A 19,672-nucleotide genomic window follows, 5' to 3' on the forward strand; every position below is an offset into this window, starting at 1 on the left:
TCCGCCTTATTAGCATAGGCTGCCATCCTCACAGCTGACGGCTGACATCACCTCATTACATTCATATGGACTTCACAAAAGGGAATCAAACAATACTCACAATGTAATGCCACCATTTAGGTGACATGGAAATGGCCAACAGTTATCTATTCAAGTACAAATTTTACAATTTTACAAACGTTTAGAAGGAACAGTTTGACATTTGGGGAATGCGATTATTTTCTTTCTTATCGTGAGTTAAATTAGAAGATTGATAACATTCTCATTTATCTGTCTGTCAAATATGAGGCTGAGTCAGCGTTAGAGTTGCTGGTGGATTTTGTTACATTTGTCCAGAGTCAAGCTACCAGTTCCCCATTTCCAGTTTTCATTTTAAGCTAAGCTAACTATGGCTAATAGCTTCATATGAACAAATGTGAGAGTGGTATCAATTCTCATGTAACCCTCAGAAAGACAGAGAATAAGCGTTCTCTTTAAACTATGACCGTGTGGAATGCGATAGGTCGCTGCGTGCCTGCGGCTGAGGTGGTAGAATAGGAGGAGAGGGCTTGGTTAATGAGAGTGAGGATATCAGGAGCAAAAGGCAGCCGTGCAGTACCTGTGCTATGGTCTTTCAATGAGGAATGTGAGGAATGCCCAAAGCTCTGAAGCCAATATTTGCTTTAGATGAAATGATAAGAACAGCTCAGTTCCTCACCAACTACAACTGGGATGTCAGCCAAAACATTGAGCCCAAAGGAACTAATTCTAACCTGCAAATTACCTTTAAAACATGACACACAGTCCCACACAGACAAACACTGATTACACTCTATTAGAGCCGTTGATCACAGCCGGTCCAATGGGAGTAATCTGACCCTGTGTTGTCATTCGTCCTTCGTCCTTGGCTTCACTACCTCAGACTTTCATTTTCCCAGTGCTGTACTGAGCCTTATTTCACAACGTCTTCACTCTTTTTGGGTTGTGGTCAAAAGGATTTGTTTATTTTCACCTTTCTCCAAAACATCTTTCGCCACATTTTGTAACCAGGCAGTGGGATATTTGAGATTGAAAAGGCTCACTAGAAGAGAAAAATGAGCCTGCAGACTTAATAATAATGAATCATTATGAAAAGAAAGAAACGACAGCAAAAAGGAAAACAATGGATTTCCTTTTGGCTGGTCTGACATTACAAGGATGTTTACCTTAGGGTACCAAGGGAGGTGAACTACGCAGACGAATACAGCAGGATCAGGAGAGAGAGAGAGAGAGAGAGAGAGTGAGAGAGGAAAATGTAATTAATCACACAACTGTCAGTGGGCCTCGTCTGGTGGAGGTGTTCTTGAGTTCTTGGTTTGTTTGTCGGTCTTGAGAGAAAGGCCAGTGGAGCGGCAGTGCTGTGTATGGGTGGTCAATTAGTTTACAAACTTCAGCTGTGACAGAGATGTTCTCCTCAGCCCCAGCCCCAAACTCCCTCCTGCCACCCCTGACCAAACCACATCAGGGCCCAAACCTCATGCCGTGATCTGAGGCATTCCCCGGGCTGCAACATAAAGAATCTCCCTCGATTTAGCTCAACCTAAGTCAACAGCCTTTTGCTGTGGTTACATTGGATTGCCTTACATCCAGGATCTGCCAGCGCTTTTAGCCCCTTTTCAGTTTTCCTACACGTCCGACTTATGTCTGAGAACCAGACCTCCACCACTGTCACTCTGCTCTTTCACTTCCCTGGAATTACAACATGTTGCACATCCTTTCCAGTTTGACTGAATGTACTTAAACCTCTATGGATGGATCAGTTTAAGGATAAAAGCCAAACAAGAAACCACAGAAGCAGAGTGAAATCAAATCTGAAGATGGGATAAATATGCTTTCCTGAGCGTGTCATGAATAGGGCACAGAACCAAGAGTGTCTTCTGGTACGCAACTGCTTCAGATAATAAAATGCTGACGGCAACAATGAGCAGGTTTGCTTGTCTTTTACGACACTTGCTTGACAAATTACAGAGGACAGCGTGATAGCTGCATTGGGCACCCAGCCATACACTCACACACTTACAAGTGTTGATAGACAAAACCCACACGATGGATCGTACCACACTGCTGTGGGTAATCTGGTGATTAACACTATTATCAATCATCTTCTGTGATGCAGTGACAGCATACCCACTGGGATCAAGCAGCCAACGGCTTTAGTGTGAAAAGTTCCAATACGCAAAGATCTTAGACAAACTGGACCGTTCCTTTACATCTTCACCTACATGAAGAGGATATTTACACAGTGACACATTCACGTATTCTCCACCAAAGTATTGTGCTGATTACAATGCGCTCTTAATACATTTGTCTCGCTGCGTGTACGTGACAATTTGCATGAATGTGTGTGTGTGGGAGTTGAGCACAGGAAATGTAAAGGTTAAGGTAGCTCAACAAAGGCTCCTCAGCATCCCCGCGACTTCTTTCCTTTCATACTGTAGGCGCCTGAGGCTCCTGTCCACATCATTGTAATGTTTAAGAGGGAACATCCTGGAGCTGCCACCCCCACCTTGCCCTTCACCTCCTATAGACGTGTAAAACATCAGCTAAAACGCTCAACTTTGTTTGACACGAGCAAATTTCAGAGCAACGCTCTTTTAAGAGTGGGCGCCTTGTTCCTGAACCAGAGGCCAATGACAAGCAATGCTGGCCGTCGTCTAGTTCTCCTCAGCTGTGATTGCAAGAGAACCTATGATTCCCCGGTGGCTCACCGACTTCACAAACGCCTCACTGCTGTTTTACAATCTTATCTCTCTGGGCATCAGCTTACAATCTGTATCATCATCTTCCCTCCCTCTCTCCTTCTACATCTGTCATCCCTCCCCTTTTTCCATGCTTGTACTCTGTGTTTACTGCCACGATTGAAAATTGAGTCATAACTTCCTGACGGCACTGTTTAAAGGTCACCTCCCCCCCCCCTTCTTCTCTCTCTTTCTCTCCGTGTTCCCAGCCTCCTTTCCTCCCCCTCTCCCTTTTGGGAGGCCCCTCATCCAACACGCCCAGCACTGCATTCCACAGACAGTGGGACCACCTTCAAACGCTGCACATGCACCACTGGCGGCGGCACGTAGGGCGGCTGAGCCCCGGCCTCAGCTGCCACCAGGCCTCAGCACTGGGCTCAAGTCCCTGCCAAGCAGCGCTTTGATTGGGGGAGAAATTGCAATGTAGCAGCAGCAGAGTCTCCGTGATGACAAGGAAAAACAACTGTAACTCTGAAAGAGCAGAATGATAACAGCACAGTATTAGTCACTTTCATTCTGCTGAAACCAGCTCCAAGTAAAGAGCCTCATGCCAGAGCGGGGCCTCTCATGTCTGTGCTGGGAGGATGGCAGCTGTGTTAGTGGGGCGCAGGCCTCAGAGCACCTATTCGTCTGACCCCCAAATCCTTAAGGTCTCTAGTACACCGACACACGGCTCCAGTTTCACCCTCCCAAGGCTCACGATGAGCTTAGCTCGCAAAACAATAATGTTCTTGCACATGGTCACTCACCACAACATGCAACATGTACAGTAATGAGCAGTCAATGAGCCCATAAGGTGACAGACACAAATTCAAAGGATTCCAATCTTGACTATTTCCCGACTAAAGATTGACTTATATCTTTGCAAAGATCATGACGCATTATATATTTAATTTCTCTTCTGAATGCGGTGTACAATATTTAGTTGAACAGTCGTCATTAAAAGGACCACAACTTATTCATTTTTTATACAAGTTGCAACAAGTTCTAAAATGTATCGTTACGATAGAAATTAGTCCTCTAAAAGTCAACGATGTACTGGATGTTTTAATGACAATTTACCCCTAAACAGTTACAACATTGTATGATGATGCAGTATAGTAGAATACGTGTATTAAAAAAATAATTACACTACTGACTATAAAATCGATATATTTGAACACACCTGAGCACAATTCAGAGCAGTATATTGACGAACTACACTTGATATCTGACCTGTATCAGAGACACGCGGACGTCCTCTTGTCAGCTCCCATAACCTGCTCTGGGTCAGTGGTGTTACTGCTTCTCACCTGAAGCACAGACAGACAACATACAGTTTTTATACCAAGTGAAATAAGAGGCCCAATAAAGATCAAGATAGCATGTGAACTAAAAAAAAAAAAAGAATGCAGATTCACAGACACAAGAGCAATGAAGTGAGCTACTTCTCATCTTGATAAAATATAATTGTGGTTCCAGTATATGTAGAATAAAGCAATAATATTATCAGTCAAGCAATATCTTTCACCACATTCAATTATTGTCTGTCTAGCACACCAATAGAAGATCTTTGGTTTGGAAAGTTTGAGGACCCTACATGCTACAGCTGTCCTGCTTTCATGTGTGTGTGATCAGAGACAGGTAGGCTACGTCTAGGCTATGTCTCCAGTCCTGCCCGCCTGCTGTGATTATCAACTCACACATCTGGATGGACTTAGTCGAGGAATCCTATTAAGAACCTAATGGGCTCTTCTAACATTTTTGAAGACTGATTAAGAGCCGTTTCAGATCTTGTTCACATCAATGAGTTCCATCTGTGATTTTTCACTGAATTAGTCATCTACGTTAGGCCTACTTGCTCCCTTTCACCGTAATGAGGGTTTGGGGATTTAGGGGACACTTGCATGCTTTCTTGGTAGTATGCAAGGCGGCTGAATATTTGCTGATGGAGAGGGTCAGATTCTTGAATAAACATGGGCTCCATCACTGTCACACTGAGCATACATGGAAAACAGTTGTTTCTGTACCATGAAAACGATCCCAGCTTCCTTAACATACTTGAAGATGCTTAAAAACTCGGACAAATAGCTTGTTGTCTTAAGTCTTGTCTTCCAACAAAATGTATTCTCAAAGCACATTTCCAACCTTTTGTCATTATTAGGTGTCAGTCACTTTTAAGTGAATTCCACTATCTGGAGTCACGCCAGCTTGAAAGGCAAAATTTACAACTTGAATAGTATTAGCTCAGTTACAGCCAGCTGACAGTCTGGCGAAGTAGCAAGCAGGCCTCGCTTTTAAGGCCATTTTGGCTTCCAATAGTGTGACCCTTGTGTTTTATGGGGGAGGCTAACACCATGAACTACATTTGTTACAAATTAGGCTTCCTAGTGCCGTAAAGTTGACACCTGCCACTTCAAACCTTTTCAAAAAGAGGACGGCCGTTGATAAACGACTCGAAAGAAAACGCTAAATTAGTAGACATTCATTAGCACGGCTTGCTAACCAGCGTTCATGTCCACCTGCTCAAACCACTGCAGATTAAAGTTACTTAGCTACAGGCACTCAAGGTGAGCCATAGCTTTGCCTAATATTTAGGAATAGGAACCAATAGGAACGAGGAAAGCAGCCAGGCACGGAAGCAAAAATTGAGGAACATTGAATTGCATTGTTGTAAAATTCTGTCATTTTATTGACGGATCATCTGATTTACTTCAAGAATTTAATTTAATTCAACATTGTTTTATTTTTATTTGAACACATTAAATCAATGAGTACTTAACGACAAGTGCAACAATATGTCTTCCCACCGTTACGGCCAGAAGCTGTCTCCTCATGGATGGCTCATTTTAATGGTTGGTTAACCTTTGATTGGGGTAAATACATTTAGGTTTGGGTGTCTTATAGTTGAGGGCAAGATTTTTGTCACTGACCATAACGATAGGTGCATCTATATGTTTGGAAAACATTAGCTGCACAATGACTATAACACATGTAAAGCTCCTGTTGATGAACGGACCCGGTCAATGGCAGATGAATTATACTTCATGCACAGACCCAGTGTGCTCTAGTGGTATTGTGCACATCTGTTTACCTCAGCATTTGAATCAGTTACCAACAAAAAAAACAATACAAGTTCATGAAGTGAGTCACAAAAATAACTATCAAGCATATTTACGACCGGGTAATGTTGATAGTGATATGACTAAACTTTTATTTTGTTCATCACAATGTAACAGCTTTGAACATGCAATAACTACTCTATGTTTGGCCACCTGTGGGCAGCAGATTCAGCTTGGTGATTCTCTGGAGGTTCATAACTGCAGAGACGTTGTCACATTGTTCTAACATTGTCATTTCACACATTGTAAATAGAGAGAATTGTAACTGTAACCACATTAATGTTATCTTTTCCCCAAATTGTTGGCGCATAAATACCTTATAAAAGGCACCAGTATTCATTGCCAGTCATCAGAGGTTAAAAGTAACTCGATTTACTCGAGTATAGCACTTTTACTTCACTACATTTATCTGACAGCTATAGATACTAGTTACTGGGCAAGTTAAGACCGTACATTTGCAACAGATAAGCTCACAAAAATGTAGTTATAGTGTAAACTACCCAAGAGTGAATTGTCATGCAGTTAGCTCCACCTTAACCTCCACATTAAAATGCATCAGACACCTTGATGCATCAGAAATAATACAACAAATATAACACTTGTGATACCTGAGTACATTGTACTGGCAATACTTTTACTTCAGTAAGAATTTTAAAGTAGGACTATTATTTTTGACACATTCTTTTCTTTTACATTGTTGTGGTGCATTTAAGTAAAGGATCTGATCACAGTACGTATTTCTCCACTGCCAGCCATTGATATAAAACAATTGTGTTAATTAGAGTATGGTATGAATCAATGAGGGACACGTCCCGCCCAGTAAGGGACAGTGCATTTTATTTTTCAATACGGGAGTGGTAACCCTACAGTGCCGCTAGGAGTCCCTCAAAGGGGAAGGCGGCCAATACCATCGTTTGACCACAAGGTGTCGACAAAGTCAACGTTGCTTTACAGTTACCGTTGCCTTTACGTGCTTCCCGTGGTGTCGGATTTCTGGGTTTAATGCATGTGAGTTTTGGATTATCTTTAAAGGCATGTGTTGTGGATTATTTTCGAATGCAACTATTCATCAAAGTGAACAAAGGAACACAACTATCATGAATAGATTTAGTTTTAAAAAACAAATATACTGCTCACACCGTCCTATTTGACACACTCTTCGTTCCCGACACCAACGTTATAACTTTTCCGACAGTCTTTAAAGTAACAATAAATCCGGATATGACCGCTTAACCACAGGAACCAAACTTCAGCTAGTAACGTTAGCTGTGTCCGTAGCATAACAGCTCCGCTATCGGAATTCAAAACAAAAGCTCTCGGAAGCACGTCATCTTGTTCATCACCGATTTCGACGTTAATATGGAGCTGTAGGCAGAATTTATAAATAAAGGTAAAAGTCTGAGTTTCATTCTTGTATGTGTGGAGAAAGGATTATTTTGGGGGTAACGTTAAGATTACCGCTAATGTTAAAGTTAACGTTATTTAGCCACATTGTTTTCCCTTAGCTAGCAGTAACAGTCTATAAACGGTTACTTTTTTCAATTTGACACAAACGTTGATCTTTGTATACTTGATTGACGAATTCTATATTTTACGATTAAGTACTTAAATTGTAGCCCACTAACGTTACAGTGGCAGGAGCAGAGTTGATGAATTGTCGTGTTGTTGTCTGGAATCTATCGCTAGATAAGTGGGACATGAAGAGGATGAAACAGCAAACTAGCTAATGCTAACCTTCCCCGTCATATTCCACACAGTTTGCACTAGCATAGCGTTACTAGTTAGACTCCTCTAATGAGTTTCGTGAAGATTGAAGTGACTTGCTGTCCAACACACACATTTTGACAGGTTGAAAACGTTGCCATCCTCATCCCCTTTGTAATCAACATCAAATCTGACATGACACTGTCTCCCTGACTATTGATCATTTGCCTTTCAGTGTTGAGGAATGGTCTGACTGCAGCAGCACCAGTAAAGATGCACAGCCGTCTGCAGGAGTTGAAGAAGGAAGAGGAGACTCTCCTCAAAATCAAAGTCATGCTCCAAGACCAGCTGAACAGGTTGAAGGTGAGCGAGAGAGTTCACAGACTGAGGTTGTGCCAATGTTTGTGGTCCCTGTGGTTTACATATTGTGTATTCACTCTGTGTTTCAGTTTGAAGAAGGGGCCTTGAAATCGATCATTAGTGCTCAAACAGAAGAAGGAGACCCTCAACGATCTTCCCCAGAAACTGAGGTGAAGCACTGCCACAGAGAACATCGGGGACAACCCTGCTAAACGCTCAGGAGTCACCATCTGTCATATTAAGATATTCTCAGTAATAGTTTGTTGATTAATTCACAATTAAGCTGGCTTGTTGTAATTGAAGATGAGATGGATTCACTACTACTAGTACTCTACACTAGTCTTGCATTTATATTTCTACACAAAGACCAGGTAACGCAAAATAATAACCTTAAGATAGGAGATTGGTAAGAATGCATTAATCTGATTATTTTAAGAGCCCAGTTTACATACAGTAGGACCAAGGTCGATAAAGTCATGTCACTTTTAATCCCTACACTTAATCGAATTATTCCGGTGCACGTAAAAGCACTGACTAAAACATTTTGGGACTGTTTTTGGTTTGATTGTTTTAATCAGTAACATGTGAGCCTTCTAAGGAAGCTTGTTTGTGTCATTCAGCGATTGAGATATTGAATTACGTGAATAATAGGATTTTTACTTTGTTTACTACATTGATGATGTAATAAATGCAAAGACATACTACTCCAGCTAGACGTGCACTCACATTTTGACTTGAGCTTTGTCTTGTCATACAAATATATTGGTTCCCAGATTAATGTTAAATAACATAATTATGTTTTGTTAAGGATGTTTCCTGTTCTCATAACTGTTTTTAAAGTTTTGTCTTGCACACAGATTTCCTGCTTTTTTAAGATTTCATTTCAAACAGGTTCATGTTTATTACATGAACTTTATTACAGGTATTTGCTTTCTTTGTTTCAGGTTCACATTAACCTTGACGATGAGAGCGAGATCAATCAAACCAAACTGCTACTGAACGCCGCTGTAGATTTTGATATGGAGGAGGAGGAAGATGAGGAGGAGGAGGATGATGATGATGAAGAAGATGACAATGAGCTTGGGTTTGCGCCTGAGGACGATGAGGAGGAGGATGATTACTGAGATTCTCAATATTTGCACCACTGAAGAAGAACCACATGTAAACGGACATCTGTTGATTTGTTTACCCGTTTATCACTTATGGAGTTTAATTTATTTGGATGGAGTGAGTTACACTTACAGTTTAACATGTGCGTGATTCCAGGCTTGTCATCCACAACATGGTAGAATTCATGTGTCAAATTTTGTGAGAAATGTCTCACTAAAATGCAGTAAGACAGTGTTATTAGGTGCCTATAGTTTACTAGACATATTGCATTTCGAGGATTAGCATTAAAATGTATGGCTGGGCCATATGAGAAGATAGTGTGTATGTACGAGATGATAATTGTAAGCACAAAATAAAATGTTTTGCATAGGGTCTGACATCTTTTACAATGTACACTTGTTTTTCAGATGTGATGAATGTTTACTTATTAAGAGGATAAATCCGATTTTTGATGATGTAAAATTGTCCTAACCTGACCCAGGCGAATGGGTAATGCAGTGCAAACACTTTCTACCGGCAAACCATTCAGCATTTTCTAAACAGCTAAAACAATACAGTGAGCCTTACAATACGGCCAGCTTTTACAGTGACAGCAGGGGCCGCTCTGGAGAAGGGTGGTGCTACAACAGGCAACATACAATAGAGATTGCACCAATAGATATATTCAGCTTTCTACATACTGTGCTGTTCCAGGAGAGCTCTCATTCACCCGAGGACTTGAGCTCAGCACACGCACCTGCTGCAAATGAATTCTTCATAAGGCACACAGGTAATCGGACATCAAATACCGGACCTAGGGAATCAGATGTTATGGAGTGATGGTTATGGATTGTGCACGAGCAATTTAAAAGATAATTTGCAGTCAGAATACTTCAACGAAAATTCTTAAGTGAGAAATTATATATCTTGGAAAAAACAAAGCTAAACAGGACTGTGTTTAATTATTAGTATTCATAATTCATAGGAATTCTTGAGACTTTTTATGTTATATTTCTGATTTTAAATTCCCAAAATGTATCATAATGCAATGTCTTCAATTTAGCGTTTCCTGATAAAGCATATATCACGTCGATTGCAGGATTATTAGCCTATAAAACTGGCGTGTGATATGCTCCTGAGTGCCTGGAAGCAATCATGACAATGTAACAAATAGCATTAATTTCCTTGGAATTGTCAAATGATGAGCTAATAAAAGTTCCCAAATTGACTTAAAGTCTGCATGTGTTGAAAGGTTCATCCAATGTCATGTGATTGTGCACTGTAAATATATCACCTCTAACATTAACTTTGCTTACAGAGGTGAAACTGTAGTTTGTATGGGATCTGTCTGCCTCAGCAGGATGAGCTCACACGCCATTGAGTTTGAAAAGCGGTGTTTGGCTCTGCATAGGGATGCAGGACCCCCGTAGTCCATCATACTGGATGCTCTCACACCGTTTGATGACAGTGACTATATCCAAACTTTTTTTGTTTTTAAGAAAAGATAGGTGTAAGCATGTGTGTATATCTGTCTTAGATACAACAATATGTTTTCTCCAGACCAAGCTTGTTATTGTGATGAAGAGGTGATGCTAAATGGTTCTCCTCTGTGTGCAAACGACAGTAAGGGACTGGAGCAGAACCAGACAGTGACTGTGCTGCAGGCTCAGGAGTACCATGCTGCCCCGCTGCGCATTCAGTGTGTGTCATGTGTTTGTGTTGGTGCTGCGTCTGTCTTCGGCTGAGGACTTCGACTGGACAAAGAACGGCCACAGCTCCTTCTATTATGGCACTTTTCCAGCTGGTAAACAAAAATTGCTCTTTTGCTCAGTGGGATAGTGTGGTAGTACATGAGCTGGTCATCTGGTTGTTGCCATGTATGTATTTATTAGGATTTTCGTGGGGTGCCGGCAGTTCGGCCTATCAAACAGAAGGAGCCTGGGACAAAGATGGAAAAGGACTGAGCATCTGGGACGTGTTCAGTCATAAGAAAGGCAAAATCCAACAAAATGACACCGGGGATTCCTCCTGTGAGGGCTACCACAAAATCAAGGTGGGGTGATCAGGTGTGATGTGTCTGAGAGATATAGAGAACAGAGGGGGGGTCAAAAATAAATCTGAAAATTTCACTCCATTGTGTGTGTGTGTGTGTTGTACAGGATGATGTTTCTCTGATAAAGGACCTGAAGCTTAACCACTATCGCTTCTCCATATCCTGGCCTAGACTCATCCCCACTGGCATAAAGTGTAAGTAACTGCTGGTAATTCAAACTTTTTGGACCTGAACTGGCATAAATGATTTAATTTGTTAACAGATTAAACTATCGACACTTAAATACCATTTGCAGCTGACCATATAAATGAAAAAGGAATACAGTACTATGATGAGCTGATTGACCACCTGTTGGAGAGCAAGATCACTCCCATTGTTACCCTGTATCACTCGGATCTTCCACAGGTTGGTATGCAAAACACTGATAATCCCTCATTTAAGAGCTTTTGCATTACACGACTATTCTTCTTGACCGAGTTAATGTACTCTTTGCTTTTCTAGGTCTTACAAGAGAAATATGGTGGATGGCAGAATGTTAGCATGGTCAACCATTTCAATGAATTTGCAAACCTGTGCTTTGAAAGATTTGGCAAACGAGTCAAGTACTGGATGACTTTCAACAATCCATGGGTAGGTTGAAAATCGATGATTTGCAGGTTTTACATTCACACCTGCCTTGTAACATATGATTCGTCTTCATTATCGAGCTTGGATTTATATGTTTCTACCTGTTATAAGTACTCTTATCACACTAATACTCCATAATCTGCCAATCTGCTTCAGTCTGTAGCAGTTGAAGGCTATGAGACTGGTGAGCATGCTCCTGGACTGAGGCTGAAAGGAACAGGGGCATACAGAGCTGCCCATCACATAATCAAGGTAGGACAACGTAATAAAAAACAGGAATATGCCACTTTGAACTGAAATGTAAATCATACTCACAATAGTAATCTTTTTCATAGGCACATGCAAAAGTGTGGCACACTTATGATACACAATGGAGGGGGAAACAAAAAGGTAAACAAGGTCAAACTCTTGAAAGTAACTTAATTCAATATTTGCCTCTCAACAGTGCTGTCTGTCTTAGTGTTGACAGCTCTTGTCCTCACCTGCAGGTCTGGTTGGCATCTCTCTGTCTGCGGATTGGGGAGAGCCGGTGGATATCAGCAACCAGAAAGACATTGAAGCAGCTGAGAGATATGTTCAGTTCTACCTGGGCTGGTTTGCCACACCCATCTTTCATGGAGACTACCCTCAAGTGATGAAAGACTTCATCGGTAAGTTGTAAACAGTTCATCTTGAAGTCATATTTGGTGTTTGGGGAATTAACTAATCACTACTTGTGTGTGCAGGAAGGAAGAGTAACCAACAAGGCCTCGGGACGTCCCGCCTGCCCACATTTTCCTCCCAAGAGAAGAGCTACATCAAGGGGACGTGTGACTTCCTCGGCATCGGTCATTTCACCACGCGATACATCACCCAAAAGAACAACCCATCAGTTCGTAGTAGCAGCACCTACTTCACTGACCGTGACCTGGCTGAGCTGGTTGACCCGCGATGGCCTGACCCCGGGTCAGAGTGGCTCTACTCTGTGCCGTGGGGTTTCAGACGTCTGCTCAATTTTGTCAAGGTGACTTATGGTGAACGGTGAATCATGCAGAACAGGCTTGTTGACGTTTGTGTGGAAGCTGAAATGATCTTAGCACACTGCCGCCCTACTTAAATGACATGAAGGCAACTCATTGCATGTTGATTTGTTCCCCATCTAGTCTCAGTACGGAAACCCAATGATTTATGTGACAGAGAATGGAGTCTCTGAGAAGATGTTGTGCACAGAACTGTGTGACGACTGGAGGATACAGTATTTTAAAGACTACATCAATGAGATGCTGAAAGGTGAATGGGCTCATACATGTCTTGTTTGGTCATTTGGGGCAAATGTATTCAAAGTCCAATTCAATTTTTGCGGTCAACTCTTTCTCTGTGGTGCCACTCAGCTATCAAAGATGGAGTCAATGTGAAGGGCTACACCGCATGGTCCCTGCTGGACAAGTTTGAGTGGGATGAAGGGTACTCCGAGAGGTTTGGCTTGTACTATGTGGACTTCAGGAACAAAAACAAGCCCCGCTATCCCAAAGCTTCTGTCCAGTTTTACAAACGCGTCATCAGCTCCAATGGATTTCCCAATCAGAGAGAGGTAAGAGACATAACGTGGTCACTACCAAGTCCGGCCTCTCATCCTTTCCAGACACACTTTTGAGATAATTGTCTTTAATTAAGATTGATTGGTTCATGCTCTGTTGTGCTACAAACAACTTGTTTTAGTGGTGATATGCGATTGCATTGTAAATCCTTGCAGGTTGAGAACTGGAGGAGGAAGGCGGTTGAGATGTGTTCCTCAAGCAACCAGCTCCTGGCTGCAGGTCAGTTTGTCTAGAACATCCCTGTCCATGTTTATCAATGATCAGTGGTGAACAACTAGCTGGGGTAAACAAATAAAGATTCTATAAATAAAAAGAAATATCCAAAGCATTGCCAATATTTTTTTAAATGCAAGTAAGATCAAGAATTGACTTGAATATGTGTTGCTGCACCTCAGAAAAACACATGAACAAATTATTAGCTAAAAAGAAAAATCTCGAACAGAATATCTGAGATTTCTTCTTTGTTTGCCCCCCCCCAGCTAGAAGAAAGTCCAAGGAACATGCAGAAATGCCAAAGGTTTGGCCAGTGCATGATGAAGTTTAGAACTTGAGGGTACATGTCGTCCATTAATGCCCATTTTTGGTTGTTGTTGCTTTGCGATTGTGCTGTATTAAATTTGACTAACAGAATAAGCCTCTGCAGTTTAACACTAAGACATGCCTCTGAAACCAGCTTGTGCTCCTTGCGTGCAGTGTGCAACTATGTCTTCATTTATCTGAAGTTTTACGAGTGTGCTTAAATCTAATCTGCAAGCAGCTTTGACAAAAACTCAATAAGCATAACGCTTATCTGTGGACTTGTGCCCACAGGGTGTTTCACAAAGCAGGATTATGAAACTGTCTGATGTATTAGAATTCAATTTAGAAATCAAAGATTCAACATGAGGTTAAGGAACATGATTCAGCCATGCCGGTTGATGTCTGGCGATAATAAATACATTTTCGAAGATTTGATTTTAAAAGGTTGTCTGGCGGTGAAAATGCTGCTTTATGAAATATTCCCCAGTAGCTTCATGCAGTTCTCAAAGGGTTAAAGTGTCGTTCATCAACTGTGAGTACTTTCTCTTTTTTTATTAGAGGAACAGCGGAGTACTGCTGCCAATATTCTAAGACTTATACATGGTAAGGAATCACTCATGCTCACTGTAAATGAGATAAAGGATGATTTGATTTAGGGGACAGATATTAACCCTTTGAGTGCTGTGCTTGAGCATCATCACTCGCTTCGTGAGCAGTGTCTGAACTACGTAATAATGCTGGTGATTTGTTAATGTACGCATGTGTGTGTGTGTTTGCATTGCAGACCCTTTGACCAGCCACATGGAGATGGTAACTGAAATTGTTGTTCCCACTGTTTGCACACTCTCTATTTTGCTCAGCGCCGTCTTCCTTATGTTCCTGCTGCGGAGGCGGAACTAGACAGTGTGCATGTTTACAATCACAAACATACTGCAAGTGCTCCATTTCTTTAATGGATCATGCGTGAACATAAATACATTATTTGAACTGAATTTCAAGAGAATTTGTGACATTGGTGACATTGATTTGATGTGCATATAGAACATTGGTTTAGCCTTTTATAATAAGTTGAGTACCACACACTCAAACAGTGTGGATAGCCCTGCAACATGTTGGATTTTCTTATTACAATATTGCTGTGGAATATTACCATCGCAAACAGCCCTTGTGATCTATTGTACTTTGTGTTTTGAGTTGTTCAGCAAAAACAGTCTTTCAACTGCTATATTGAACATAAAACAAATCAGCAAATGTGATAATAAAGATGCATTTAGAAAACCCATGGCAGCGTCACGGAACGGACTGGAAGTTTTTTTATTCAAGACATTTGAGAAAATGACAGTATATCAACAGAAACATAGACTTTGTGATGTAGTATAAGGTCATTTGGCTAGTTCTTCTCGCGTTTTTTTAAAACATGTTAATCGCTGATGAGAACATCAAAAATAACAATCAACACCTCCTTTGTGTTTAAGTGGTGCTCTGTGTAAATTCAGGCAAAGTTGACGAGGCTACAGCACACCGTGGTGGAGAAGAAGGCAGGATTCTCACCGTCCCCATTCACGGTTTCATTCGGGTAATCTAAAGACAGAACAGTGAGAGAAGAAAAAAGTTATCTGTACTTTACTGGGATAACAACCACTTGTAACTATATGGCATGTACGATATTTTAGAGTGGCGCATTAAGGTCACCTGTTTCAAAGATAACATGATCCACCAGTGGTCTGTCACTGAGCTGTACGGATGTCCTGACCTCACGAGAACCGTGGCCACTGGACACCTCAGCCCCCCACAGGACTGGCTGAACTCTGTGGAGCACACAAACACGAGGGATGAGACAATAGCCCCTGTTAAACCTTCACAGTTGGCACTTAGGTGTTCAAAAAATACACAGGATACAGTGGGTTTGAATCACAGGCAGACACGCATGACCACATAAGGAGAACTGTGTGGAAGCAAGTGTGTTTCTCAAAATAATAAAGGCCAGATCTGATCATACCCGACGCAAAGTGCAAATGGCTCGCACTACCTTTCTCCTACCTTCTGTTTCACTTTGTCGACACTTTTGTGGGTGAAACAAATGACTATTTTGCGTTAAAACATGAATGTAAAGACAAACATCTCAATTTAGTTTCTTCGGATGTAATGAAGCAGTACGTGTGCAAAGGGTTGTATTCCTTACTTCTGGTAGAAATGGCTGATCAGTGCGGGTTTGATTTGCAGTTTGAATTCATGCTCCTCATCATATGGGTGTGTTTTGTAGTGCTGCAAACATGACCTAAGGGGAAATAAAAAGGGTGTACTTAAATGTCATCTTTGAGAAAGAACATTTTGCACTCTTATACATTATTGGCAAAAAAAGGCAAATTCATTTACTGTGTGAGAAGGAAGAGCCGGTCGTAGGGCAAATCCAGGAAAGTAGTGCAGGTCACTATTATCTCCAGCAGATGGTGCAGTTTCCCGAGTCGGATCACTTGCTCCTGCAGATCAACCTCTGTGCTCAGGTAATAACACTGTGGAGTAAAATATTTAAAAACTTAGAATATTTTGTTAGCAGTCATCACAAAATAGTTGTCAGTAAAACCGTCTTACCAAGTGGTTAAGAGTTGTCAGTTCTCCACCTGAGGGGAAAAACGAAGAACAAATAGTAGAATAGCAAAGCAAAGTTTGTGCTTTCAACATCACTGTAAAACTTTGAAACACATGTAAAGGACAGAGAGTTATACGGAGCTTCAGAGTGATGTTTAAGAGGATACCGATGAGGTAGTTGATGTAATCCTTTCTCATCTTGTCCAGACCCATCTCCAGCAGCATGTGGACTGGGGTGACACCCGTGAGAGACACATGGTCAATCTGCTGGTGGTAAGACTGCAGGATGAGCTTGCTGAGGGAGCTGCTGCTGTCTCTGTGAATCTAGAGGAAATAACACGAAACTAAATGTTTTTACACAAAACATCCCTCAATCTTTTCTCAGCAATAAACAGTTTTAAAGAGCTGCCTCATTTCATACCCAAGGTTTGATGTCACCGTATCTTAGAGCTTCCGTGACCAATTTCAGGCAGTCTCCAATGTCTTGATATGAAGCCACACCTGTAATGAAAAACAAGAAAATGGAGGAAAATGGTTGTCACTGTCCGTTTGTAATGCTAAATCAAGTGAATCCTAGTTCCTTAATCGAGGAGCTGACTCACTCTTTCTCATCCGAACCCACAGCTGCTCCACAAAATCCAAATCGCCTCGTTCCAAGAAAGGCTTCACAATGTCGATTTCAGTTTCAGGGTTTGTGGTCTTTAAGAAAATATGAAGAAGCAAGAAAGCTACCACATTTATTCTGAAATGAATGAATCTGTGAAAAGTCATTTTCCTCTATCATACCTCAGCTTTTTTGGCAGCCTGGTCCTGTAGTGTCTTTGCAGTATCCTGAAGCTCTGAAAGACAAATGAAAAAGGCTAAATAATATTCTTAACTAACTGTTTGCATTAAATCCTAACAAATGTGCATTGATTTAAAAAGAAGCAGATACCTTCTAGGAAGGCCTTGGTCAGATTTACAGCTGACAGGCTTTCCAAAGGCTCCACCCATTCAGTCTCACCAGTTCTCAAACCATCGGCAAGAGTCTGAAAGAACAGGAATCGGAGATATTTCGATGCCTATTTGTGTGGCGTTGCCCACGGTCATTCATGTCAGATCACTGTGGGACACCAACCTGAAGAAACTCTAGCTCCCTGTACATCTCATTCATCGGGCTCTTCATGTCCCCGCTAGCAACTTTGATATTCTGCACATGGACAAAAATAATCAAGCCAAGTACACAAAATGCACCAATTTATTCTGTATTTTAAATGGTATTACAAAATTATATATACAAAGTAAGTATTTATGAGTATTTAAGAGTATGTTTAGAATGTGAATGACTGGTTCTTACCAGTGTTGCTATAGAGGACAGGGGTGGGGTCTCAAGGATACTCTCCACATGGCTCCATTTGAAATCCACCGTCACACTACTCTGTGACTCAATCATGGTGTTTTCAACAACAGTGGATCCAAACAAGTTGAACCTGGCACTGCCTTTGATTGCCATCTGGAAGCATTGACGGATGTAAGTGAGTGGACATTCATTCACACCGACGAACAAGGAAGGATGCACACTCACCGAGGACGAGTGGTGCCTCTTCTTGTGCTCTTGTTTAAGCTCGTCGAAGGTTATGAGGGATCCTTTGTCCACAGTTGAGCCTAACACAATTTAAGTTGGAATAAAGCGAATGGCAGAAACCTCAAAATCACACAGGAGATAAATAAAAAGAATATTCACGATACTGATAATGTTTCAACAATGTTTCAGGCTATACCTTTGCAGGTAACAGAGTATAATTTGACACCAGACACTCGATTGCCCATGCAAACCGTTTCAGCTCCAAACCAGGTTGTTCCAGCTGGATCAGACATGTCACATCGCACCCATAGAGGGTGTAAGGCGGGGCTGTTGTCCACAGATGATATATTAGCATTTTGAGATAATGTGTACCAAGACAGCAACTGCCTGTAAAAATAAATAGGACAAAAAGCATTTTGATTGTCGTCAACAGTGTATTAGTTACACTGGTTATGCAATCCTACTCTGTGCACTTCTGTCATTTGGATGAAGAGTTAAACTTTGTAGTTGGTCACCTTGCTTTCATGATCGTGAGCGGCTGTGGTCCCAATTCTGTCAGGAGAGCAATGGCATCAGGAGCATCAGCATTATCAGCATTATCAGCATCATCATCGTTGTCAGCGCAGTTTGATGTTTCAGTCATTGGTTGATCATCAGGTTCATATATTTTTGGAACCTTGAGAAACCAAGAAATAAAAACAAAGTTAGTTAGAGAGGTATTTTAATACAATTGTATGATAAAAAGGATACCTGCGGGTATTTTGAGTTATATCCTTTGCTTTTACAATATTCATCTATGGTTGTAATAAACTATTATTTTACGTTACGAACGTATGTATGCCATCCCAAACCAACATCAACATGTCAAAACAATCCTAGGGTAACTGGTACATACACCAAGAAATCATAGACTTCTGAAATGCAAGACAATGTCCATGTGTTTATTAAGTTATCATGTTACACAGTAATACGTGTGTAGGGCTACAGACACCCTGACTATATTCAGGGAGTCACAGCATTAACTTTACTCACAACCTTTTCACAGATGAAGACTGGCTGGTTGCCACAGTACATATTCAGCACAGGGACTCTGTCCCCATTCATCTGTAATATTTGGATGTCCTCCTAAAACCAATCAGATACAGAAACACCATTATTAATTACGGTGTAACATAAATACACCATATTACAACGGATTTTACTGAAGATAAAATCAAATTACCTCATATGTACATGAGTCGTTGCTTTCCTCATCTTGAAGAGACCTTCGATCAACACATAACACACACACATAAATAAACCGTACCTCGGCAAGATAAGTCAAATAACTAACACGTAAAGTTAAGCTAAAGGCTGACGACTCGTCCACTATCGCGTCCATTTGACTTTAGCTAAAAAGCTTAACAATTGAATTGGTAACGTTCGTGACGTTAAGCATCCACAAGTAAACTCACCGAAGAACATTATAAAACTCCTTCGCACTGGATATCACCGTTGAGCCCATCACACAACCATACAACAGACCGATGTTACAGAGCGATTCACGTGGATGAAATGCAAAATAAGTTAACAGAGGTAAACGGGCTGCTACTGTTGATGTTTTGACTGTCGCGCGCTCACTCGGGCGGTGGCGTCATGGGGTCACAGGTCATCATTTTTTATCAGTTATACGTTTTTATGTCAGAAAATAATGATTTTATTCAGCAAAGTGTTTATATGATCTCAAAATACAT

The 19,672-nt window shown here is 41.2% G+C and overlaps 3 protein-coding genes across 4 annotated transcripts; 2 read left to right on the forward strand and 1 right to left on the reverse strand.

Annotated features, from left to right (window-relative positions):
• The first annotated feature begins 7,108 nt into the window (after positions 1-7,108).
• Positions 7,109-9,398, forward strand: snapc5 (small nuclear RNA activating complex, polypeptide 5). The gene is made up of 4 exons (XM_079276117.1): positions 7,109-7,247; positions 7,797-7,924; positions 8,011-8,091; positions 8,866-9,398. The coding sequence occupies exons 2-4, from the start codon at positions 7,835-7,837 to the stop codon at positions 9,043-9,045; spliced, it is 351 nt and encodes a 116-aa protein (XP_079132243.1). The 5' UTR covers positions 7,109-7,247; positions 7,797-7,834; the 3' UTR covers positions 9,046-9,398.
• Positions 9,399-10,687: 1,289 nt separating this feature from the next.
• On the forward strand, positions 10,688-14,686 carry lctlb (lactase-like b; the record flags this gene model as incomplete). Its single annotated transcript, XM_079297177.1, has 14 exons — positions 10,688-10,814; positions 10,903-11,063; positions 11,170-11,257; positions 11,359-11,468; positions 11,565-11,693; positions 11,847-11,942; positions 12,026-12,080; positions 12,179-12,340; positions 12,416-12,693; positions 12,833-12,959; positions 13,061-13,260; positions 13,423-13,486; positions 14,345-14,389; positions 14,571-14,686. The coding sequence occupies 14 exons, from the start codon at positions 10,688-10,690 to the stop codon at positions 14,684-14,686; spliced, it is 1,758 nt and encodes a 585-aa protein (XP_079153303.1).
• A 403-nt stretch (positions 14,687-15,089) lies between these two features.
• On the reverse strand, positions 15,090-19,526 carry zwilch (zwilch kinetochore protein). 2 transcript variants are annotated; one of them, XM_079270269.1, is made up of 18 exons: positions 19,394-19,526; positions 19,162-19,204; positions 18,975-19,064; positions 18,455-18,615; positions 18,136-18,326; positions 17,940-18,019; positions 17,712-17,867; positions 17,493-17,564; positions 17,310-17,403; positions 17,162-17,214; positions 16,978-17,074; positions 16,797-16,876; positions 16,543-16,699; positions 16,379-16,407; positions 16,163-16,299; positions 15,969-16,064; positions 15,479-15,594; positions 15,090-15,367 (listed from the first exon to the last, which is right to left on the reverse strand). In XM_079270269.1, exons 1-18 carry the CDS (start codon positions 19,441-19,443, stop codon positions 15,279-15,281), a joined length of 1,791 nt encoding a protein of 596 aa, XP_079126395.1. In that variant the 5' UTR covers positions 19,444-19,526; the 3' UTR covers positions 15,090-15,278. The 2 variants fall into 2 exon arrangements, with proteins under 2 accessions (XP_079126395.1, XP_079126394.1); XM_079270268.1 differs by having other exon boundaries at positions 18,972-19,064.
• Positions 19,527-19,672: the final 146 nt, after the last annotated feature.

The sequence above is a fragment of the Melanostigma gelatinosum genome, assembly GCF_949748355.1.
Source record: "Melanostigma gelatinosum genome assembly, chromosome: 1".
Lineage (NCBI taxonomy): Eukaryota > Metazoa > Chordata > Actinopteri > Perciformes > Zoarcidae > Melanostigma > Melanostigma gelatinosum.